This window comes from Psittacula echo (genome assembly GCF_963264785.1).
Source record: "Psittacula echo genome assembly, chromosome: 9".
NCBI lineage: Eukaryota > Metazoa > Chordata > Aves > Psittaciformes > Psittacidae > Psittacula > Psittacula echo.
This window is the reverse complement of record NC_137745.1, coordinates 10,271,596-10,290,010: the sequence shown is the minus strand read 5'-3', so window position 1 is coordinate 10,290,010 and position 18,415 is coordinate 10,271,596. Positions and strand designations below refer to the sequence as shown.

Genomic DNA, 18,415 nt, shown 5'->3' with positions numbered 1-18,415 from the left:
CGCCCAGCCCCGCACGGAGCGGGGCCGCGCGTCCCCCACCGGTACCTGCCGCCCCCCACGCGGGCAGGACGGGGCCGCACGGCCGAGCTCTCCCCTGACGGGCTCCAGCCCTCAGCAGGCCCCGTCGGCATCAGCAGCTTCGGCCCCGCTGCCCCGGGGACGGGCAGGCGACGAGCCCTCCGAGGGGGAAGGGAGGGGAAATGAAGGGGCCACCCGCCACCGCCGGCTGAGAGGAGCCAGCCCTCCCGCTGCGACGGGGTCCCCCTGCGGGGGGCAGCGCCTGCGGCGCTGAGGAGAAAGAGGGCGGGAGGCGGCCCGAAGGGGCTCCTGGCCGGGGGCGGCGCGGCGCGGGGGGCGCTCCCCGCTCTCCTCCCCGCCGGGGCTGGCGGCGGGGCCGCCCCCATTGGCCGCGGCGCGGCGGTGAGCTCCGCCCGCCGGAGCGGCGCGGCGCGGGGAGGGAGAGAAGGGAGGAGGAGGGAGGGCGCCGGGCTGCGCTGCGCTGCTAGTCTGGAGCGGAGCCTGGCAGAGGCAGGAGCGGCGGCGCGGGGGTGAGGAGCAGCCGGAGCCCGCTGGACGGAGGCAGCCCCGTCCCCCTCCCCTCCCCTCTTTCTTTGTGCGCAGGGCAGGGGCGGCCCCGATCCATGGTCATGGGCGACAAGAAGAGCCCGACCAGGTGAGCGGGGGCGCGGGGGGCGCGGGGAGAGGCACCTAAGATGGAGGGAGCGCGGCGGGGGCCGCCCCTGCCCGCCCCGCACCCTGCCCCAGCGGCAACGGCGGGCCCGGCCCGGCTCGGTGCTGGCGCGGCGGGAGGGGATGGCGGTGGGTAGGCCCCTGGCTGGCAGTTGCGTGCGTGTGCTCCGCCGCGGGGGGGGGGGGGGGGGGCTGCGAGGGGCTCCTAAGATGGAGGGAACGCTGGGAGGGGGGCGGCGAGCCCGCGCCAGCCGGGCAGGTACTCGGGAGGTCGGGGCGGAGGGGGGGGCTGCAGGCGCGGAGGGAGCGAAGGAGGTTCCTAAGATGGAGGGAGCGTGGAAGGGCAGCGGGAGGAGCAGTGCCGGTGTCTCCCTGCCTGCCGCCGGTGCCAGGGCTGGTCTGGTGCGAGAGCAGCCATGGCGGCTCCGCTCGCTCGCACTCCCGCTCCGCGCACTCGCTGCTCCCAGACAAAGGGAGGTTTAACAAGGTGGAGGAGGGAACGCGCCTCCCAGCCTTCAAACTCTCCCACCCTCTCTCCGAGGGGAGGGGGGCGGCCCCCGCCGCTGTGCGGGGGGCGCACCCGGCCCGGCCCGGCTGGGGCCTCCCGCGGCGCGGGGCCGGGGGCGGAGCGCGGGGCCGCACCGCACCTCTCCGGGCGCCGGCCCCGGTAGGTGTTTGTCGGCTCTTCCCGGGCGCGGGGCGGGGGGAGCGGCGGTGAGAGCAGGCGCTGGGTTTCGGGGCTCTGTAACATGGTTTCTCATGTGTGTGTTTTCTTTCTCTCCTCCTCCTCTCCCTCCTCCCTCCGCCGCCTCTCTCCTCCTCCCCAAACACACACGTACACACACGCTTCCCCTCTCCCTCCCTCTCCTCAAGGCCGAAAAGGCAAGCCAAACCTGCAGCCGACGAAGGCTTTTGGGATTGTAGCGTGTGCACCTTCAGGAACAGCGCCGAAGCTTTCAAGTGCAGTATCTGCGATGTCAGGAAAGGCACCTCTACAAGGTACGTCCGCACCTTTCGACGCGGCTTTTGCTCCATGCTGGGCTGCGCCGACTTGCTGACTTTTTTCCGTATGTTCCCTGGATATCGGCTGATTGCATCCCCCCTTCCCCCGGTACTGCCCCTTCTGTCCCCGTTCTAAAGCTTGTTGGTCTTAAAAATTCTCTTTCAAGCATTTAATTGGAGCTGGAAGACATGTTCTGTGGATGTGTCGGCGACCTGAATCTTTTTGTTGTTCTGTGCGGTTTTTGTTGCTGATGTACTGAAGACCTTTTGGAGATCCGCAGCTAGCCAAAAGCATTCTGACTGTGGTTTGGGGCACATGGTCTTCTGTGGTCTGGGTGGAGATTTACCTGTGTTTTCTGCAGGAGTAGAAATGACTGAGGATTAGGGGATGAGAAAGGAAACGGCTGATGCCATGAGAACAACTCCCTTCCCGAGATGTTGATCTCTCAGTGTCTTTTGTCATCTGAAAGGAATTGGCTTTATGCTCGGTGTGGGAATGATGCGGATTTCTGAAAGCTTTAGCTGTCGGGTCTCTGTGATTGCCTTGCACTAGGTAACTGTGGAAGTCTTTGTGAGATGGTGAAGCTGATGTACAGTAATTTAATTAATTTAATCTAAATAACCCCCCCCAAACTTGCACTCTCCTGGTTAATGGGTTCAGAAAGTTTGCCCTGGAAATACCAGTTGGTGCTAAAACAGGCATGTGGTGCTCTGCTCTTTCTTTCTTTTTCTGTTTTGTTCTACTTTTGTTGACTTCTGATTTTGCTCATGTTGTACCTTGTAAATATGAATTCCGTTGCTCTGCCAAGGAAGTAGTCCTTTCCATTGTGAAATGCATCATTTCCCTGCTTAGAGTGCAGTGGTGTATTGAGATGCTCTCATCAGCAGGCTGTTTGCATGACTTAGCTGTCTTGATGTGACTGACAAAGGAGGTGAAAGCATGTTTGGTTGGTTATTGTTCACACTGTGCTTTAGACAATGTGAAGTGCCTACATTGTTAATGGAGAGCGTGCTTTTGGGCCACTGAAACTCTTGAGTTACAGCAACAGAGAGCACTGTAGTCCTTCACTGTGTGTTTTAGGATGCATGTTGGTTACAAGGTATCTCTGCTTTTTACAAAATATACGGAGATCTTGAACTTAAGCATTTTAAATAGCATAGTTGTAGCATTGAATAAGGTCGAGCTTTTGGGACAGTAGTGTTCTGTATGCACCTAGAGCTGGTTCTTCACTTGTTTTGTTCAGTTTTGTTATGCAACTAAACCTTCACAGCATGCTTGATTTCTGTGGGTTTCTGTTTCCTTGGCTTCCCTGTGTGCTCAGGTGAAACACATTGATCCTGCAGTTGCCTGGTCTTTAACTGTGTGTGCTACTACAGCGCGTAGCCTTGCAGTCACCGGGAGCTCTCACAGCGTGGCGTGAAGCATGTGCATGGGTGTTTGTAGGAGAGCCTTAATGAGATGTAGGAGCCCATATGGGTTGTATCTTGTAGCAGATTCAGTCATTTTCATTTGGCCACCATGCTGATGTTCATTTTGAGAGCTTTTTGAGCAGCTTTCTCTCCTGTGCCTTTACTTTTTTTAATGGTAATTTTCAAACTGTTTGTTGAGGTAGTAGGATGTTTTGTCTGTAAAGGGCCATTAAGAGGGATAGCAGTTGATGATTTCAGGTTAAGAGCCTTACTTGCAGATGTGATCCTTGGGTCTAGAACATTGTACTTCTCTTTAGCTTTTAATGGACCCTTATGAATAGCTTCTAATTTTAATTCATTTAATTCATCAGCTTTCTATTCATTTTTGCCGCTTTTTAAATTGCCTTTGTTTGGAGAATTTGAGAAAGTATTTAAAATATTCAATGGGCCATCATGTCGTCTTGCATATTTGTATAATTTATGAATAAATATAACTGAAAGCAGGAGTGATTGAGCATTGTGAGGGAGTGTCGTGTGTTGAGAAGACCTGGGAGGTCAGAGTTCTTTGTGGTATCTATTGCTGTGAGTGTTACAGTATGTGACGTATGAGTTGGTGCTGGGGAAATTCGTCAGAATTTTTTAGCTAAATGACTGATGTAAAGATACTTAACAAGTTATGATTGATAATTTATTACTTGAAATATAAGGTGTCTGATGAGCTTGACTTTTAAGTTGCATTTTGACAAGTTGATGACACTTTTCCACATTTAAAAGCTGTGCTTCATTAAGGCTTGCTTCAGTAACACTTATCAGAAATCTATCAAACTTCCTCTAAAAAGCTCAACCAAAGTAGTGAAAGACAGGCATAGACATGGTGAGGCAACTGGTTTTCATCAAATTACTGTGTGCAATTAAAGTATGCCCAGTTTTTTATTAAGATCTGGTATGACCTACTCCTCCCCACCCCTCCACTGTGAAGCCATTTATTAGCTGTAGAATTTATTTTGGCTGATAAGTATTCTCTGATTTGAGAACTAGTTAGGACGTTGGCTAATTCACACTGTGTGTATTTTTTCAGACTCGATATAATCTGTTGGCGTGTAGGAGGATTGGCTGGCGGCAGTTAGAAGTTTTACTTTGTCAGATCCGGCTATCCTCTTTCCTTAGGATCTCATAAAAGAAGCTTCAAACACGTGAGCTTTAGAGTTGACCTGCAAAGTCAAAATCACTATAGATGTTAAACAGTTAAATTGCACCTGAATACTTTTTCAAAAGGCTGTTTATAAATACTTCAGTTTGCTTTTAAATAAAAATTAGGTCAATTCCATCTCAAGAGAATTGGGAGTTGTGGTGCAAAGATTACATTAAACCTGTAGTACTTGTTGAATACTGGGTTTGTTACAATATGTCACTTAATTCCCTTTCCTCAACTTTATTCTTGCAATTTTATGGTTAAACTTTATTACACTCTCTTTAGGCAAGTATGTTGAGCTTTTCTATGGTTTTCCTTTTGTGGGGATTATGGCAAAGATATAAGCTGTGTTCAACACAACATTCAGTTGGGCGAGACAGGTGATGTAACTGGCTAGCAGTGGTGATGTGCTTGCTAGAGTGTACAATACTCGTTATTCTTTCCCAGAGGTTTTTGTGTTGGTGTAACCGTGCAGAGAACTGGTGCTGGCCACGACTTCCACTTGAGTCCTGCAGCTCTTCTGGTGGTTTGCTCTGATGTGGCCCTACCAGCTCCTGCACACAGGAGAAGGCTTGAATTAAAACTTTTACCAGGAAGTTTGCTTCATGGACACGTGTTCCTTCCAATATCCATTACTTCTTCAAACACGGAAGGAAAGTTTGCTTTGGATTTCCTAGGAATGTGAGGGCAGAATTTGGCCTCGTATTTCCGGTTACCAGGAGCTGTGTATTCCTATCTGAGGGCAGGAGATGACTCCCTGTTTTCATTTGTTGTATTTTTTTAAATGGTATTCTTGCTCTTCTTTCCCTTTGGTTCTCCAATGGTTTACATACACTGTGTTCCTGTACACCTTGTAGCTTCCTCTCTTCTCTCAGACACAGCTGTGCAGAGTGCTTCTACATGGGGTTGCTTTCAGACATCATTGTGAAGAAGAGTATTTCCCCCTTCCTCTTGATTTCACAGAGGTAGTTTCTATTATCTGAAGCTTTCCTTCTGGATAGATGGCAAGCAGTGTGATGTGGTGGAGCTTCTGTGATGTTAATTTTTCTCTAACTTTAGGATAAGTGCTTTCCTTGTCTGAACTTCACATCCTCTATCATGAATGTGCCTTGATTACAGAGAAATGCACTAAAAATGTCAGTGGAAGATGTGAGAGCAACAACTGGATGCCTGATTTGCAAATTAACAAAACAGTGGGACGCTGCAGCCCAAAATTAACAAGGTGTAGCATGTGTGTCCTCTGCAAGGCATGCACTTAATAAGCATTTCTGTTGTATTTGTTGCTAATACCTGTATGCTTAAAGTGCATGGTTTGGAGTTTGGATCAAGTGATTTGAACATATGTTTCATTGTGGAGTGCTCATGGAGCATATGTCAGTAGTGCTTCACTCTTTTACTACCCTTATTTTTGAGGGTAGGCAGAGCTGAAACTATTCATCATAATTTAAAAATGTATTTTCTCTTGTATGGAATAGGCATCTCAGATATTGGCCCTTCAGTTCTCCAGGAAGTTTCTTTGTATGTTTGAAGAATGTAAGCTAGCACCTTGAAGGATATAAACTACTCTCCATGTTACCAGTGAAAAGTATCCTCTTGTTCTGCATCCAAGCTGGGCTGACCAGAATAGACACCAGATAGTCCTGCTGTTCCTAGAATGACAAATCAGGCTCCTGATCCTGATCTCTGTACAACTAATATATGCGCTGCTGATTTGCCATGTATTTGCAGGACTGTTCTAAAAATGTGTAGCTGTGGTGTAGGTTGAAAGCAAAGTGGTTTCATTCAGTTCTTTCAAGTTGGATAGCTTTCACCTGCATTATGCAGGGGGATTGTTATTCAGCATCATAGCTGGCCTTTAAGTGGGTTATTTTCTATAAAAATGAGGTATGTGACTCATCTGGAGAAAGCTGTTGTGGAAGCGACATTGGTGCTTTTACTCTGGGATATTTGTTTTACTAATTGGCCATTCATATCTGTGTTTAAGTTATCCGTATTTTTCCCATTGATCACTGAAGTTAAATGGCTCTTGGATCAGCCTGGAGCTGTGCCAGCGCTCCATGGAGCTATCCACATCCTGAGGATGTGTTCCCTTGGGTGATGGATGGGAACAGCATATTTCTGCCTAGATAGTTCTGACTGCTGGAATACATGATACCTATTTGCAAAATGTTTGCCCACATACAAGTAGTTCTTGAGACCTCTCTTGTCTCATACCAGCACTCCCTAAAAGTAAATTACCTGTTGCAGTCTGAATCTGTAGATGGAGGAGTACTTTTGCTGGGCAAACCTGGCAGGGCAAGAGGAACCTCTTGCAAACCTAATATTTTACAAGCAGACAATGCTGATGGTTCACAGCAAGCCTTGAATTCCGTGACTGTGATTTGACAATATAGTAAGTTTGACTTCATAACTTGTGTTGCTGGAACCCGGCTGTCTTGGTCATGCGGCTTAGAGTATTGATCCATTGACTAGATAAATATAAACTGACTACCGGTAGAGATTCATGCTGTGCTTGCTTTTTAACTAGCATAGTCTGAGACTCCATCTATGAAGCTCTTCAGCTTCAGATCAGCTATTATCTGTCATCCTGATGCAAGCATTAGCCTGGCATAGGATCTGTGTCTTGTACTTTGACTGTTTGAAAGAGAGTTGTGTCCTGATTTGCTCTTTGCTGGTGTTTGGCTCTGGTATTAATGATCTCATTACCATCACCCCAGGATTTCTCTTGGGTCTCAGCACCTCTGGGAAATCATTCTCAGCAGGGAGGATCCTCAGCATTAACATGCAGCACCAAGGCAATACTGCTTTGCTGTGGTTGTCAAATTTGGGTACTTGAAATGCAGTAGGTGACAAACACAGTAGGTAGTGTGGTGGGTACTGTCACTCGCTCTGCTTCTGCCACATTTTGTTCCTGAAGGTCCTATAAAGGAATAATGCCTCTACCTGTTAGGGTGCTTTTTTATTAGGTGAAAAAGATCCTGGGGTAATGATTGGACTTGATGATCTTAAAGGTCTTTTCCAGCCTAGTTGATTCTATGATTCTATGATTTTTTTGTTAAAATAAATAGTAAAATCTTTAGCGTGGGTAAGGTGTGTTGTTATTTTTATGTAGATTACCCATTTGAGTTAAGTAATTGTGGGTGGTAGGGTTTAATATTAATCTTTGATTTCTCTTGGAGACTGTATAAAAATCTAACAGATAAGCTGTGACACGGAGCATGTTTATCACTGGTAATATGCAGTGTGGATATTATTCATATTTCTCTTCCTCCGTAGACTGCTTTTTTGGGAAATAGGAATCTAAACCAAAGTATGTATGTGCATGTAGGAGGAGAGGGCATGCAGCTTTCTATTACTGCTGCGACCAGACGTGTCCACTGGGATACTGACCCCTTGCTCTTGGCAGGTCTTTGTGGGGAACTGGTAGGCAGAGGAATGCAGAGTGACTTTTCTCTGAATGCCTTTCTTAATTGCCCTGATTGTTTCATGTTCCCATCAGCTGGCTGCTGAGGGGCTGCAGCATTTGCACCCTGATGTGGCTTTGTCTAGCAAGTAGAACCTTGCATGAAATGAAAATAAAGCATGCAGTGTTGCTTGGAGTCCTAGAGAGGAGGGAAGTGGTGGATGCAAAGCATAGTTCTCTGGGGCCACCCATGGCTCCTGCCAAAATGCATAGGACCAAAGACCCAAGAGGGATGAGGAGTCAAGAAATACGCTGTGGGCTAATAGGTTGTTTTGGCCGGCTACATCCAGCTTTTGTGCTGCAGCTTGGCCACCCCTGCCGTAACTCCAGGCTGGTTCACGGCTGATCATGAATTAGGTGTCCCTTGTACTCTGGCTGCTGCGAGACCTGCTTTGCATTGGCAATGTGAATGAAATGGCCTTGTTGTTGGTAGGCTTGCTGTTCCTCGCTGTGGTGCTGTTCCTTTTCTTCCTGCTCCGTTGGGCTTGAACACATCCTTCTGTGAGCAGACATGTCTTTCCAGGGTCCCTCGGTGAGAAACACCGGAGTTCATGGCACTTCTGGAGAGTCCTGTTGGCGTGCAGGAATACAGCAGCAGGGCAAGAGATATGGCTTGCAGAGTGCTCACTCCTGCGCTCTGATTGTCCTTTATTATGTGCTTTTCTCCTTGTCTGTGTAATTCTTCTCACAAGGAAACCCACTGACCTATTTTGTGGGATTTTGGGTGGTTCTGTAGGTTAGTGGGTTCCAGTCCTGCAATGTAGGTCACTTGCGAGGTGTGCTGGAGTTTCGTAACGCAGAGTTCTGACCTGAAATAAGATTCATACAAACCCCCTGTGTCCACATCTGGCAGCTATACTTGGTATCTTTTTTTGCGGTAGCCTCCTTCACAAAGTAAAAAGAAAAGTCTGGGCATTCGCAGAGGGAAGGAGTCTTACAGGAGGGTTTGTATTTATTTAAAGTGTGCATATTTCAGACAGGTAAGGGCAAATTATCATTATTGCTACTTCTGTTTATTAAGGACATGGCAAAAAAAGCAGACCACAAATACTTAGTAACCTGTACATGTTACCCTAAGCAGATGTCCAGCATTACACAATACTGTAGAAATAATATGGAAATACCTCCATTACATTTATGAAGTTCCTTTTACAGCTGACACATGCTAAATACATAGCTTTTTGTGCAGACAGATCTTCTTTACATCAACCAGAGCTCCTTTCACTTTTTTGGTACATCTGGAGGTCCAGCCAAATCTTAAACACTGCTCTTCCCATAAGCCAGCTATTAATTAGGAGCATGTTCTTTGTAGCAGATGCTAATTGGTACATCAACAAATTCACTGCCTGTTAAACATGGGAAAGATTGTAATTCTGAGTGGCTCAAATATAAATGAGAGGGCAAAGCATCACTTCTTTTTGCTGGCCTGGTGGGGTTTTGTTTGAAAGTTCAGTAACTCTGTATCTTCAGTCGGGTGAATCTCTACTCATTTCTAAAATAAAAAACCCTGACAAAATAATAACAAACCCAGACCAAACTGGCTGAAGCTGGGCGTTGTTTTGATAGTATTTTATTATTGAAATGCTGCCTGTGTTTCTGACAGTTGAAAGTACACCCACTGCCAATATTCTGTTAAATAGCACTGGAAATATGTGCAAAGAGGAGATTGCAGGGATCTCAAGTATGGATTGTGAAACCAGGAGACTTGATTTTGAACCTTATGTGGTCTTATTTGAGATGCTGGTCTCTTGTAGTAACCCCCTTTGCTACAAGGATCAAAGTACTAAAAATTTGTGATTATATTCTGTACTGCAGAAGCAACAGTCAAATTGCTTTTTAACTTTGACTGATAAACATTTTGAAACATACCTTTTATGGCAACTTGCTGAGAGCTGAAATGTTCCATAGTTGGGTAAGCGTAGTATATGTTTAACATCAGTTACTATATGGAGGTGCAAGCTTCCATATTTACAATTTAGATAGGAATATGGACGTGGCAATATGGATAGCAGGATTGAGTGTACCCTCAGCAAGTTCATTGAGACACCAAGCTGTACAGTGTGGTTGACATGCTGGAGGGATGGGATGGGATCCAGAGAGACGTTGACAGGCTGAAGAGGGGGGGTCAGCGCAAACCTCATGAAGATCAAAAAGGCCAAGTGCAAGATGTCCTGCACATGGGTCAGGGCAATATGAAGCACAAATACAGGCTGAGCAGAGAATGGATCAAGAGCAGCCCTGAGGAAGAAGGACTTGGGTGATGAGAAGCTCAACATGACCCAGCAGTGTACGCTTGCAGCCCAGAAACCGTCTGTGTTGGACTGCAACAAAAGGAGCATGATCAGAAGATTGAGGGAGGAGATTCTCTCCCTCTACTCCACTCTTCTGAGACCCCACTTGCAGTCCCGTATCCAGCTCTGGTCTCCCAACATAAGGAGGATGTGGAGCTGTTAGAGCAAGTCCAAAGGAGACTGCAGAGTGACAGACAGAGAGCTGGGGTTATTCAGCCTGGAGAAGAGTCTCCAGGGAGACCTTAGAGCAGCCTTAAGGTACCTAGAGGGGCCATCGAGAAACCTGGAGAGGGACTTTTTACAAGGTCCTGTAGTAACAGGACAAGGGTTAATGTCTTTAAACTGAAAGAGGGTTGATTTAGATCAGATATTGAGAAGAAATTCTTTACTGTTTAGATGGTGAGTCACTGGCACAGGGTGCCCAGAGAAGCTGTGGCTGCCCCATCCCTGGCAGTGTTCAAGGCCAGGTTGGACAGGGCTTGGAGCAACCTACTCTAGTGGAAGGTGTCCCTGCCCATGGCAGGGGATTGGAACTGGATGAGCTTTAAGGTCCCTTCCAATCCAAAACATTCTGTGATTCTTTGTTCAGGAGTTCTAGAAACTTTAGTTTGGGGATCTTACCTTATTGGTTGTCTTTAAATAAAATGAAAGCAAAACAAGTTGGTTTTGAATTCTGTTTAGGGCTAAACAAGGAATAAATGTTTAGACGTGTTTTCTGAACCAGATTGTTCTTCAGGATTACAAAGTTATGATGGATTGCTTGCAACATGCAGAGGTGCTAAGTGAGACAAAATATCTTGCCTGAGATAAAGCTACCTCCTTCAAATCTATATTGTTGAGTACATACATGAGACTGATCATAATCTGAAGTAATTTTCCTGAGCTAAATGATTTTTGTGCACATGGAACTACGTCCAGCTAATTCATGTGAAACTTAACATGGTTGAATTGGGGAAGTGGACAGAGGATGCAGAAGTACTAGGATTTGGTGGCTTCGGTGCTGTGAAGTTGCTCAGAACCTGGTGAGCATTGAGCATGGGTTATTCCCTGTACCCAGTCCCAAATGTGCAGCATTTTTTTTCATGTTAAGGGGTACTTCTTTATTGAACAGGATTACTGCCTTTTATTTTTTTAATCTATGTACTAAGTACATACATGGAATGATTTATATTTTCTTTTCCTTCTATTTCAGGTGTCAGTAGGAATACTGTGATGTTAGTGTAATTTGAGCCTGTGTAAAAGAGGCTGGAATTCACCCTTTCGCGAATCAGCTAGCAAAATATTCTCGAGTTTAGTTTTTTTAATCTTTATGATTGTATTTGCTGTCCATGTTTTAATTTGATAAATCTATATATATGGCAAGTGTTTAATTCCCTTGTTTAATAAAAAAATTACAAAAATCATCTAGATTAGCAGAAGGACGTAGGTCTTACTTGTCCTGGTTGCACAAAGCATGCGTGTATGTTCAAATTGTTGGAAGTGTGTGCTTCTGCTGAAACATTTGGCTCCGATTATGTATGTTGGAGCTCTTATTCTGAAAGTGCTTTACTGTTTTTTCAGAAGTGGTACTGAGCACTTTCTCTTCCTGAGATGAGATTTCAATAAGAGAGGCAATACATTGATGGATGATGGCCCTGTGATGGAGTCAATCAGCCAGTGCAGTCATTTGTCTCCTGGGGATACAGGGTAGAGCACATCATTAGCAGCAGAAGGAGAGAGGCTTTCCTCTGTAATGCTAATAGGGTGAGGGAGCTCTGGTTTGTGCCTTTTTGCTGCTATTGCTCAGTTATTACAGGTGTCTTATGGAGAAACAAACCCGTTTTCATTTGTTATCTGTAACAGTTGTGGGTGTGGATCAATTTAACAAAAATACTTAATGAGCTTTAGGAAATGCTTCCAATATAGCCTAGTACACCAGTTTGTAAACCTGTATCACATAAAACTGCTTGTCATAGAAATGGTGAATTACTTTGGGGGAATTGTGTTTTATTGTTTTTACACACAAGTAGCTTGACTTGTGTAGGAAAGACTGGCAGCTGCCCAGTGCCAGTGTGGGATTCAAAGTATGCTTCGTCTTAATCAGAGGAGTGTGGAAAGTGAAGCCAGTGGGTCGCAGAAGTTACTCTTAATAGCATCTGACGGCACTGGGTTTCTGTCAAAGCAAAAGGGAAAGCACATGGTAGTGATGTTGGGTGGCTTGTCTGAGGGATGGCTGGGTGATGTGCTGTTACATGGCAGCAGTTAAAGGTAGCTTCGTGTGCTCATCTAAGGTGGTGGTGGGCATCATCCAGCTTTGCTCAGGGAGAATGAGTTAACCTGCAAGTGGCTGTTCCTCGATGGCTGCTTTCCTCCTTTCTGGGCTCTTGCCTCTCTGTGGAGGTGGTGTTGCAATGGGGCCATTGGGAATGAGCATGGGCTTTCCCTGGGGTGGGCAGGAGCACTCCTGTTACAGGATACAGGGCTTCAAACCTTGCGTAAGCAGTATCTCGGTGTCCAGAGATGGTTAATGCCCATGTGACACACAATGAAACTATAAATATTGGCAGAGAAGTGTTACTGTGCATGGCTGGTGGGTATTTCTGTATACTCACCAGTGCTGTGAGCTGGAGTACTGCTTGGTGTGGGGACTTCCCTCCCTCCACCCTTTTTAACTTGCTGTAACTCACTGACTCTGTGCAGTTAGGTTACTCACATGCATAGGTTTACCTGTCTGTATAGCAAATGTAGTAGCAAGTCTCTACTGCATATGGCTTATAGGAACCAATCTTTGGAAAACACTTTGAAGTTCTGAAATATCTTTTCAAAAACCACACATGAAGTCAGACTTAAAGCAATGTTTATCTTCCTTTCTCTGAACTGTATATAAAATCACTTCAGAGCAAGGGCAGCAAGAAAGCAAATGATAATAACTGCTGGAAAAGTGTGGTGGGTAGACTTTGTGCCCTTCATTTCACTGTCATGTACAGCGATGTGTTCGCTCCTAAAGCACCAGAGGAATGCAGAGCCGTGTGCTGTATGGGTACTAAAGGCATGGGTTTGCTAAGAGTTGCACAATTTTACGTGGGCTAGCAGGGTAGGGAACATATTTAACCATGGGTGTGGGAATACAGTACTCTGGCAGCAATTAAAAGTCATTAATTAGAAGTACTTATTACCGGAAGTGACTCAAGTTAGTTGTAAGTTGCTTAACTTCTGAGGTCAAGAAGATGTAATGCATCCGAGACAAGCATTGTTAGTGTCCATAGGACTGCAGGGCTATCCACAGGGATGGTCCGTAATACCAGAGCTCTAACTGAAATTTTGAGGTTCGTTAAATGACTTATTGACAGTGACAGTTTGGCAGCACCTCTGCACACTGGGATCACACATTTGTGTTCAGAAGTTTAGGCCCATGAAGGGTTTGTTGAGGCTTCTTGGTTGCATTGGCTGGGAATGTACAGTTGTGTGCTGGAATTTACACTGCTTTGTAGAGAGTTACTGTTACTCAACCAGCAAAGAAGTGATAGTGAAAGCTGTATCATAAACAAAAGCTTTCCTGTCATATGAGGATGATGACATTTTTTTTCCAATCACAAATTAACCAGTTGATAGAAAAATCAACAATGGACAGGGTGGTTGGAACGTCATGCCTTTAAGGTGCATACCTCCGCTGTAAGTGCTTGGGAGATCACACCTTCATGTTCAGACTGTGCGTTTATAAAGATGTGAGGACAGTCTCCCTGCTCATGCCTGGAGAGGCATTACTTCTTCCAACAACCAGGCACACTGAGTAAGTAATGGAAAAAGCTCTGTAATGTGGTACCTGTTAACAGTTCTGTGCCAGTTCTCAGTTTTTTCCAAATGTGCAGGAAGAGTGAGGGATGACATCTGGCAGTAGTTGGGTTTTATTTACAGCTCTTGAGTTTTTCCCCCTCTTGCCATTTTCTTTTTGCATTGTAAGCCAGACTGACTTTCCCACTGGCACTCTGAATTCAAACCTATGAAATTGCACAGTTACGTACTACACTTACTTGTTTTTAAAAGCCTGTCACAAGCATGAATGGTATTTTTTTTTTTTTTTCCCCATGAAGGCATATAATGTAAGGAACAGGTTTACTTAGTCATGGGTGTGGGAATATGGATGCCGTGCTAAGAAATCAGTTTAATAACGGTTGCTTTATTCCAGAGTGTGCTAGTGTTTGCAAATCTGTCTTGGTTTGACACATAGTTGATACTTGTGGAGAATGTGACCTTTTTGTTACTTGCATTGATTTTTCCCAATTGTGTCCAAAGTTCTCAGAAGTCAGTGCAGCACTTTGTTGTCAGCTGAAAGGGCTGGATCAGGCCTCCGAGACTGATGCATTGAGAAGAAAGGGAATAAGTTGACATGAAACTTAGCACAGTCATCTTCTGTGATCTTGCTTTGTTCCAAGGCTATTTCTTTCCTAGTGAGATGTTTTTAATAGATAAGAAAGAATTGAGAAGTAAGTTGTATTGTATAAAGCCCTAAATGAGACTCGGGGGAAGAACTTGGTGTGTGTCTGTGGAAGCAAAGGACTCTTCAGACAGCTTGCTGCTCTTGGTTGTCCTGGAGCCTCTGAGGTTGGAACAGGGGCTGAGGCTGATAAAACTTTGGATCCAAAGTTGGGTCACTGATGGTGACCTTAAATGTCATTTAAGCAGAAACAAACAAAACACCCAGAAAGCCCAACATATTTGCCAATTTTTTTAGGGCTGTTTTTTAGGGCAGTATTTCTCAGTGAGTCTCATCTACCCTAAAGTTTAGCCTTTGTACTGCCAACTGTATAAAGTTCTTGAGTTTGATGTTAGTGTACAAATATGCTAGTCCTCATATACTGATGTGCTCAAAAGGATTATATTCCTTCTCTGTGAAGCTGCGTCCATGCCTTTGTTTATACAGCCAGCAGACTACTAGCAGGTTAACAGGAACTGATTATCAGCACCTTGCTGCTTTTCCTCCCTGCTCTACTTCAGTGTTATCATTAGCAGCTTTTAAAGCAAGGTTCCTCCTGGAAGAATTTCTGGCTCCAGGCAGAAAAAGTTTTCTTACCAGTTTTGAACAACTGAGTCTGTTGTGTTTTTTGAAATCTATTCAGCGCTTCACAAAACTGTTTCATGTGGCACGTACATCTTGCTTCATGCATAGCCTGAAGAATATCCTGGGGATAGGGAGACAAATAATTGTTTAATTGGGCTGCTCTGTGTGTAGCTTATATCATGTTGAGTATACGGAAAGAGCTGATTTTATTTAGTGTCTTACTGTAACAATTCTGCGAATCTTAAGCTGTGCATTTATCTTAGTAAAATTTGATATGGTTGTAAGCAAGACATGCAAATGTGTTTTGACTTAAGCTTTTAGTTTGTAAGCAAAGATGTTGCAGATCTCTCACCTTTCAAATGTTTGGTAATTATGCTAACTAAAATCTTAGAAGGAAAGCAACATCCAATTGGGAAGAAAAAACTTTGTGATTAACACTTACAAATAGTTAATAACTATTTTTATATTTCATTATATTTGTGAAAAAACATGTCTCAGTGGTTGTTAACAGAAATGGCAAATATCTGAGTAATGTATCAACATTGTTTTAATTAAGAATACATTGATATTCTCATAAAAATTCACTTCTGACATCCAGCTCTTAAGCTAAAAACAAATGTCAAATGTAGCTTTTATACTCCAGGAAAACATGCTCTTCTGCTCAAAAGATGCTGCAAATTCAATCCCATGAAAATCAATTATAATAACAGAGTACAGCCATTGCAAAATATTACAATAGTTAAGTAATTATCCCACTGCATGACTTAGCAAGAGGGATAAATAATGCATGTAGAATTGTGTTGGAGCTTGCAAGGAAGATTCATGCTAGCAGAGTTGGATGGGAAGGGCAAAGACAGAGCCCTGTCTGAGGAAGGGGTCTGCTGGGTCTGGTGTGTGATGACTGAAACCTTTTGGTATCTGTGATAACGGAGATGCGAGAGAGACCCAATTTTCTGTTGTACTTACAATCTCAAGATGGCTTTTGGGAAGAAATCTTCCTTTGCTGTGTTAGCATGGTGTGATTCCAGTGGCTTCTTGGAGCCACCCAGCTGGTCCTAGATGGGTGGATGTTGGGCTTTGGGGTGTGAGCACAGCCAGCCTTTAGGGGGTCACGTTTTGGAGTAGTGGAGGAAGCACCCAGCCAGGGTCCAGATGTGCTGCTGGAAGGGTGGGAGAACCCTGAGGTAGTGCTGCATCAGGGTGCTGATGCCAGCAGCTTGCTGCCTTGCTGGCACACCACTCTTAATTTCACTGTATTTTACCCACTCTGTTTCACCACTCTGTATGTCTGGGCTGCTCCTTATCTGCTGTTCATGGGTCTGAGCGAGCTGCTTAGTGCATTAACATGAGGCTTGGAATCCCATCTGCAGCATGTCCCAGCCCTTGATTGAGCTGCGGGTCTGGTCAGCAGGAATATTGGCTGTTTTAAAAGCGGACAGATGAGGGGTTTGATTTTTTTTTTTCTCCTTTCAGCTATATCTGAGTACTCCAAATCTGTCAGTTGCTGTCAAGAGGATTGTACTTTGGATTAGTGAGCTACTGGAAGCTGTTAGAATCATTGCAGTTAAAAGTGTGCTGAACAGCGTTGTAGTTAATACTTACATAATATCACCAACAAGCTTAGGAAACTAGAATGTAACTTGAAAAGAATCACAGCCCCATGCCGTCCTGTGTCACCTAAGGACCACCATGCATTTAAAGGATGATGCTTTTCTTCCTGGGACCATTATGGTCAGAGCAGGTTTATGGCTGTTGTGTTGGTTCCATCACGAGATGTGGAAGCACCTTTCTGCCCCTTTCCCCCTTTCACCTTTATTTTATCTCTGATGTCTTTCTCATCAGGACCCAAGAACCTTCTCACCTTAGGCTTGTTGGAGCTATTCTTTGCTTCTGCAATTGCAGAAGTCTTCAATTGCTGCATAATTATTGATGCTACATGAAATAACTCTTCACCTCATGAGGATAATCCACGTTGTTGCGTTTTTGAACAGAAATTTCAGGGAAATCACACAAGACCTTTCTGTTGTACAGTACTAGTAAAACTGTCAGCCCCTTTACCACTTGAGTTTTTAGGGAAGCTGAAATGCTTACTGAGATTTCCAGAGTAGTTTCTGTTTTGTGACAAGCTCAAACCTGTCTAGAAAAACTGTCTCATTCAGCAAAGAAGCAGATGAGGCTGTGCACCTGAGACCTTCTGTCTTGCAGGTGTTGAGCTGGAGGTGTAATGCTTTCAAGTTGTTTATATTAACTTCTGTGAATATCTTGAGCACACAGAGACAGTGGTCAAAATTCTGGGTGAGTTTGATAAAAAATTAATGTCACTATTATTCCCTTGGCTGATGGGATGCTTCAGTTGTCTTAAACGCTTACACTCCAACATTTAAAAACACTTCTAGTTGATGTGTAGATGTGGTGCTTATAGTGGTGACTTGGCAGTGTTAGGTTTATGATTGGACTTGATGATCTTAAAGGTCTTTTCCAACCTAAATAATTCTATGAAAATGGGAGGGTTATACAGGTCCAGAACTTGGCATTTCAGTTTCTAAAAAGGTACCTTATCAAATGTATTGATTGGGGATTAATTAGAAAGTAATTGTCATGTCTAAAAAGAGAAACTTTACTTTAAAATGTGATACTACTGTTAAGCAAATGTAAGGCTGCCTCCCCTCCAGCTTTGTATCTGCATTGCTTCCTGGAGTGTCAGTTTGCTCAGTGTTCACTGCCATTGACCTTGGATAATTAAGAAAAAAGTCTGCTGTTCTGAGGAGATAAATGCAACTTATGTTTGGAATGTGGCTGATTAGCTCAGTTGTGAAAGTAATTTTATGTCTAGTTTCTGGCAGAATGGATGCTGCCTTTGCAAAACTTGATCTCTCTGTTTTGCTCCCTGGTACCCAGTTGAAGCTGTTGGTGAAAATATCCCAGGACTTGGAGAACTGAAACTTGCAGTGGACCTCTTCCATTGCCAATGAAAAAATATAGTTGTCTTTTACTTACTGAATCACTTTTTCACTTTCTGCCTGTTTCCTGTGCAAATACAAGGCTGCAGTTGTGCAGTGGGTGGGAGTTTGGGATTCCTGGCTGATGCGGTGACTGGAGCAGGGGTTGGTGCACGTGGACTTCCCTGTTTCAGAACAGAGTTTGTGTCAATGGTGGCTGATGAGAGCTGGAGCTCACTGAGGCCACCAGCACTATGTGCTGGGGTCTGAGTGGAAAGTAGAGAAACCGGTGGAGAGGAAAGGCCAAATCATAGAAGCAACAAAAAATTGAGAAGCAGCAAAATTTTTCACAGGCCTGGCAAAGTTATTTGTCAGAATTGGAAGGTAGGG

At 44.8% G+C, this 18,415-nt stretch overlaps 1 protein-coding gene across 1 annotated transcript in view; it reads left to right on the top strand.

The window, feature by feature from the left end:
• Positions 1–543: 543 nt before the first annotated feature.
• RYBP (RING1 and YY1 binding protein) overlaps positions 544–18,415 on the top strand; it is a 41,763-nt gene continuing 23,891 nt past the window's right edge. The window contains exons 1-2 of the mRNA XM_080625339.1: positions 544–673; positions 1,564–1,689. Of these exons, the coding sequence (XP_080481465.1) occupies positions 642–673; positions 1,564–1,689 (158 nt within the window). The 5' untranslated portion in view covers positions 544–641. The remainder of the gene's footprint in view (positions 674–1,563; positions 1,690–18,415) is intronic.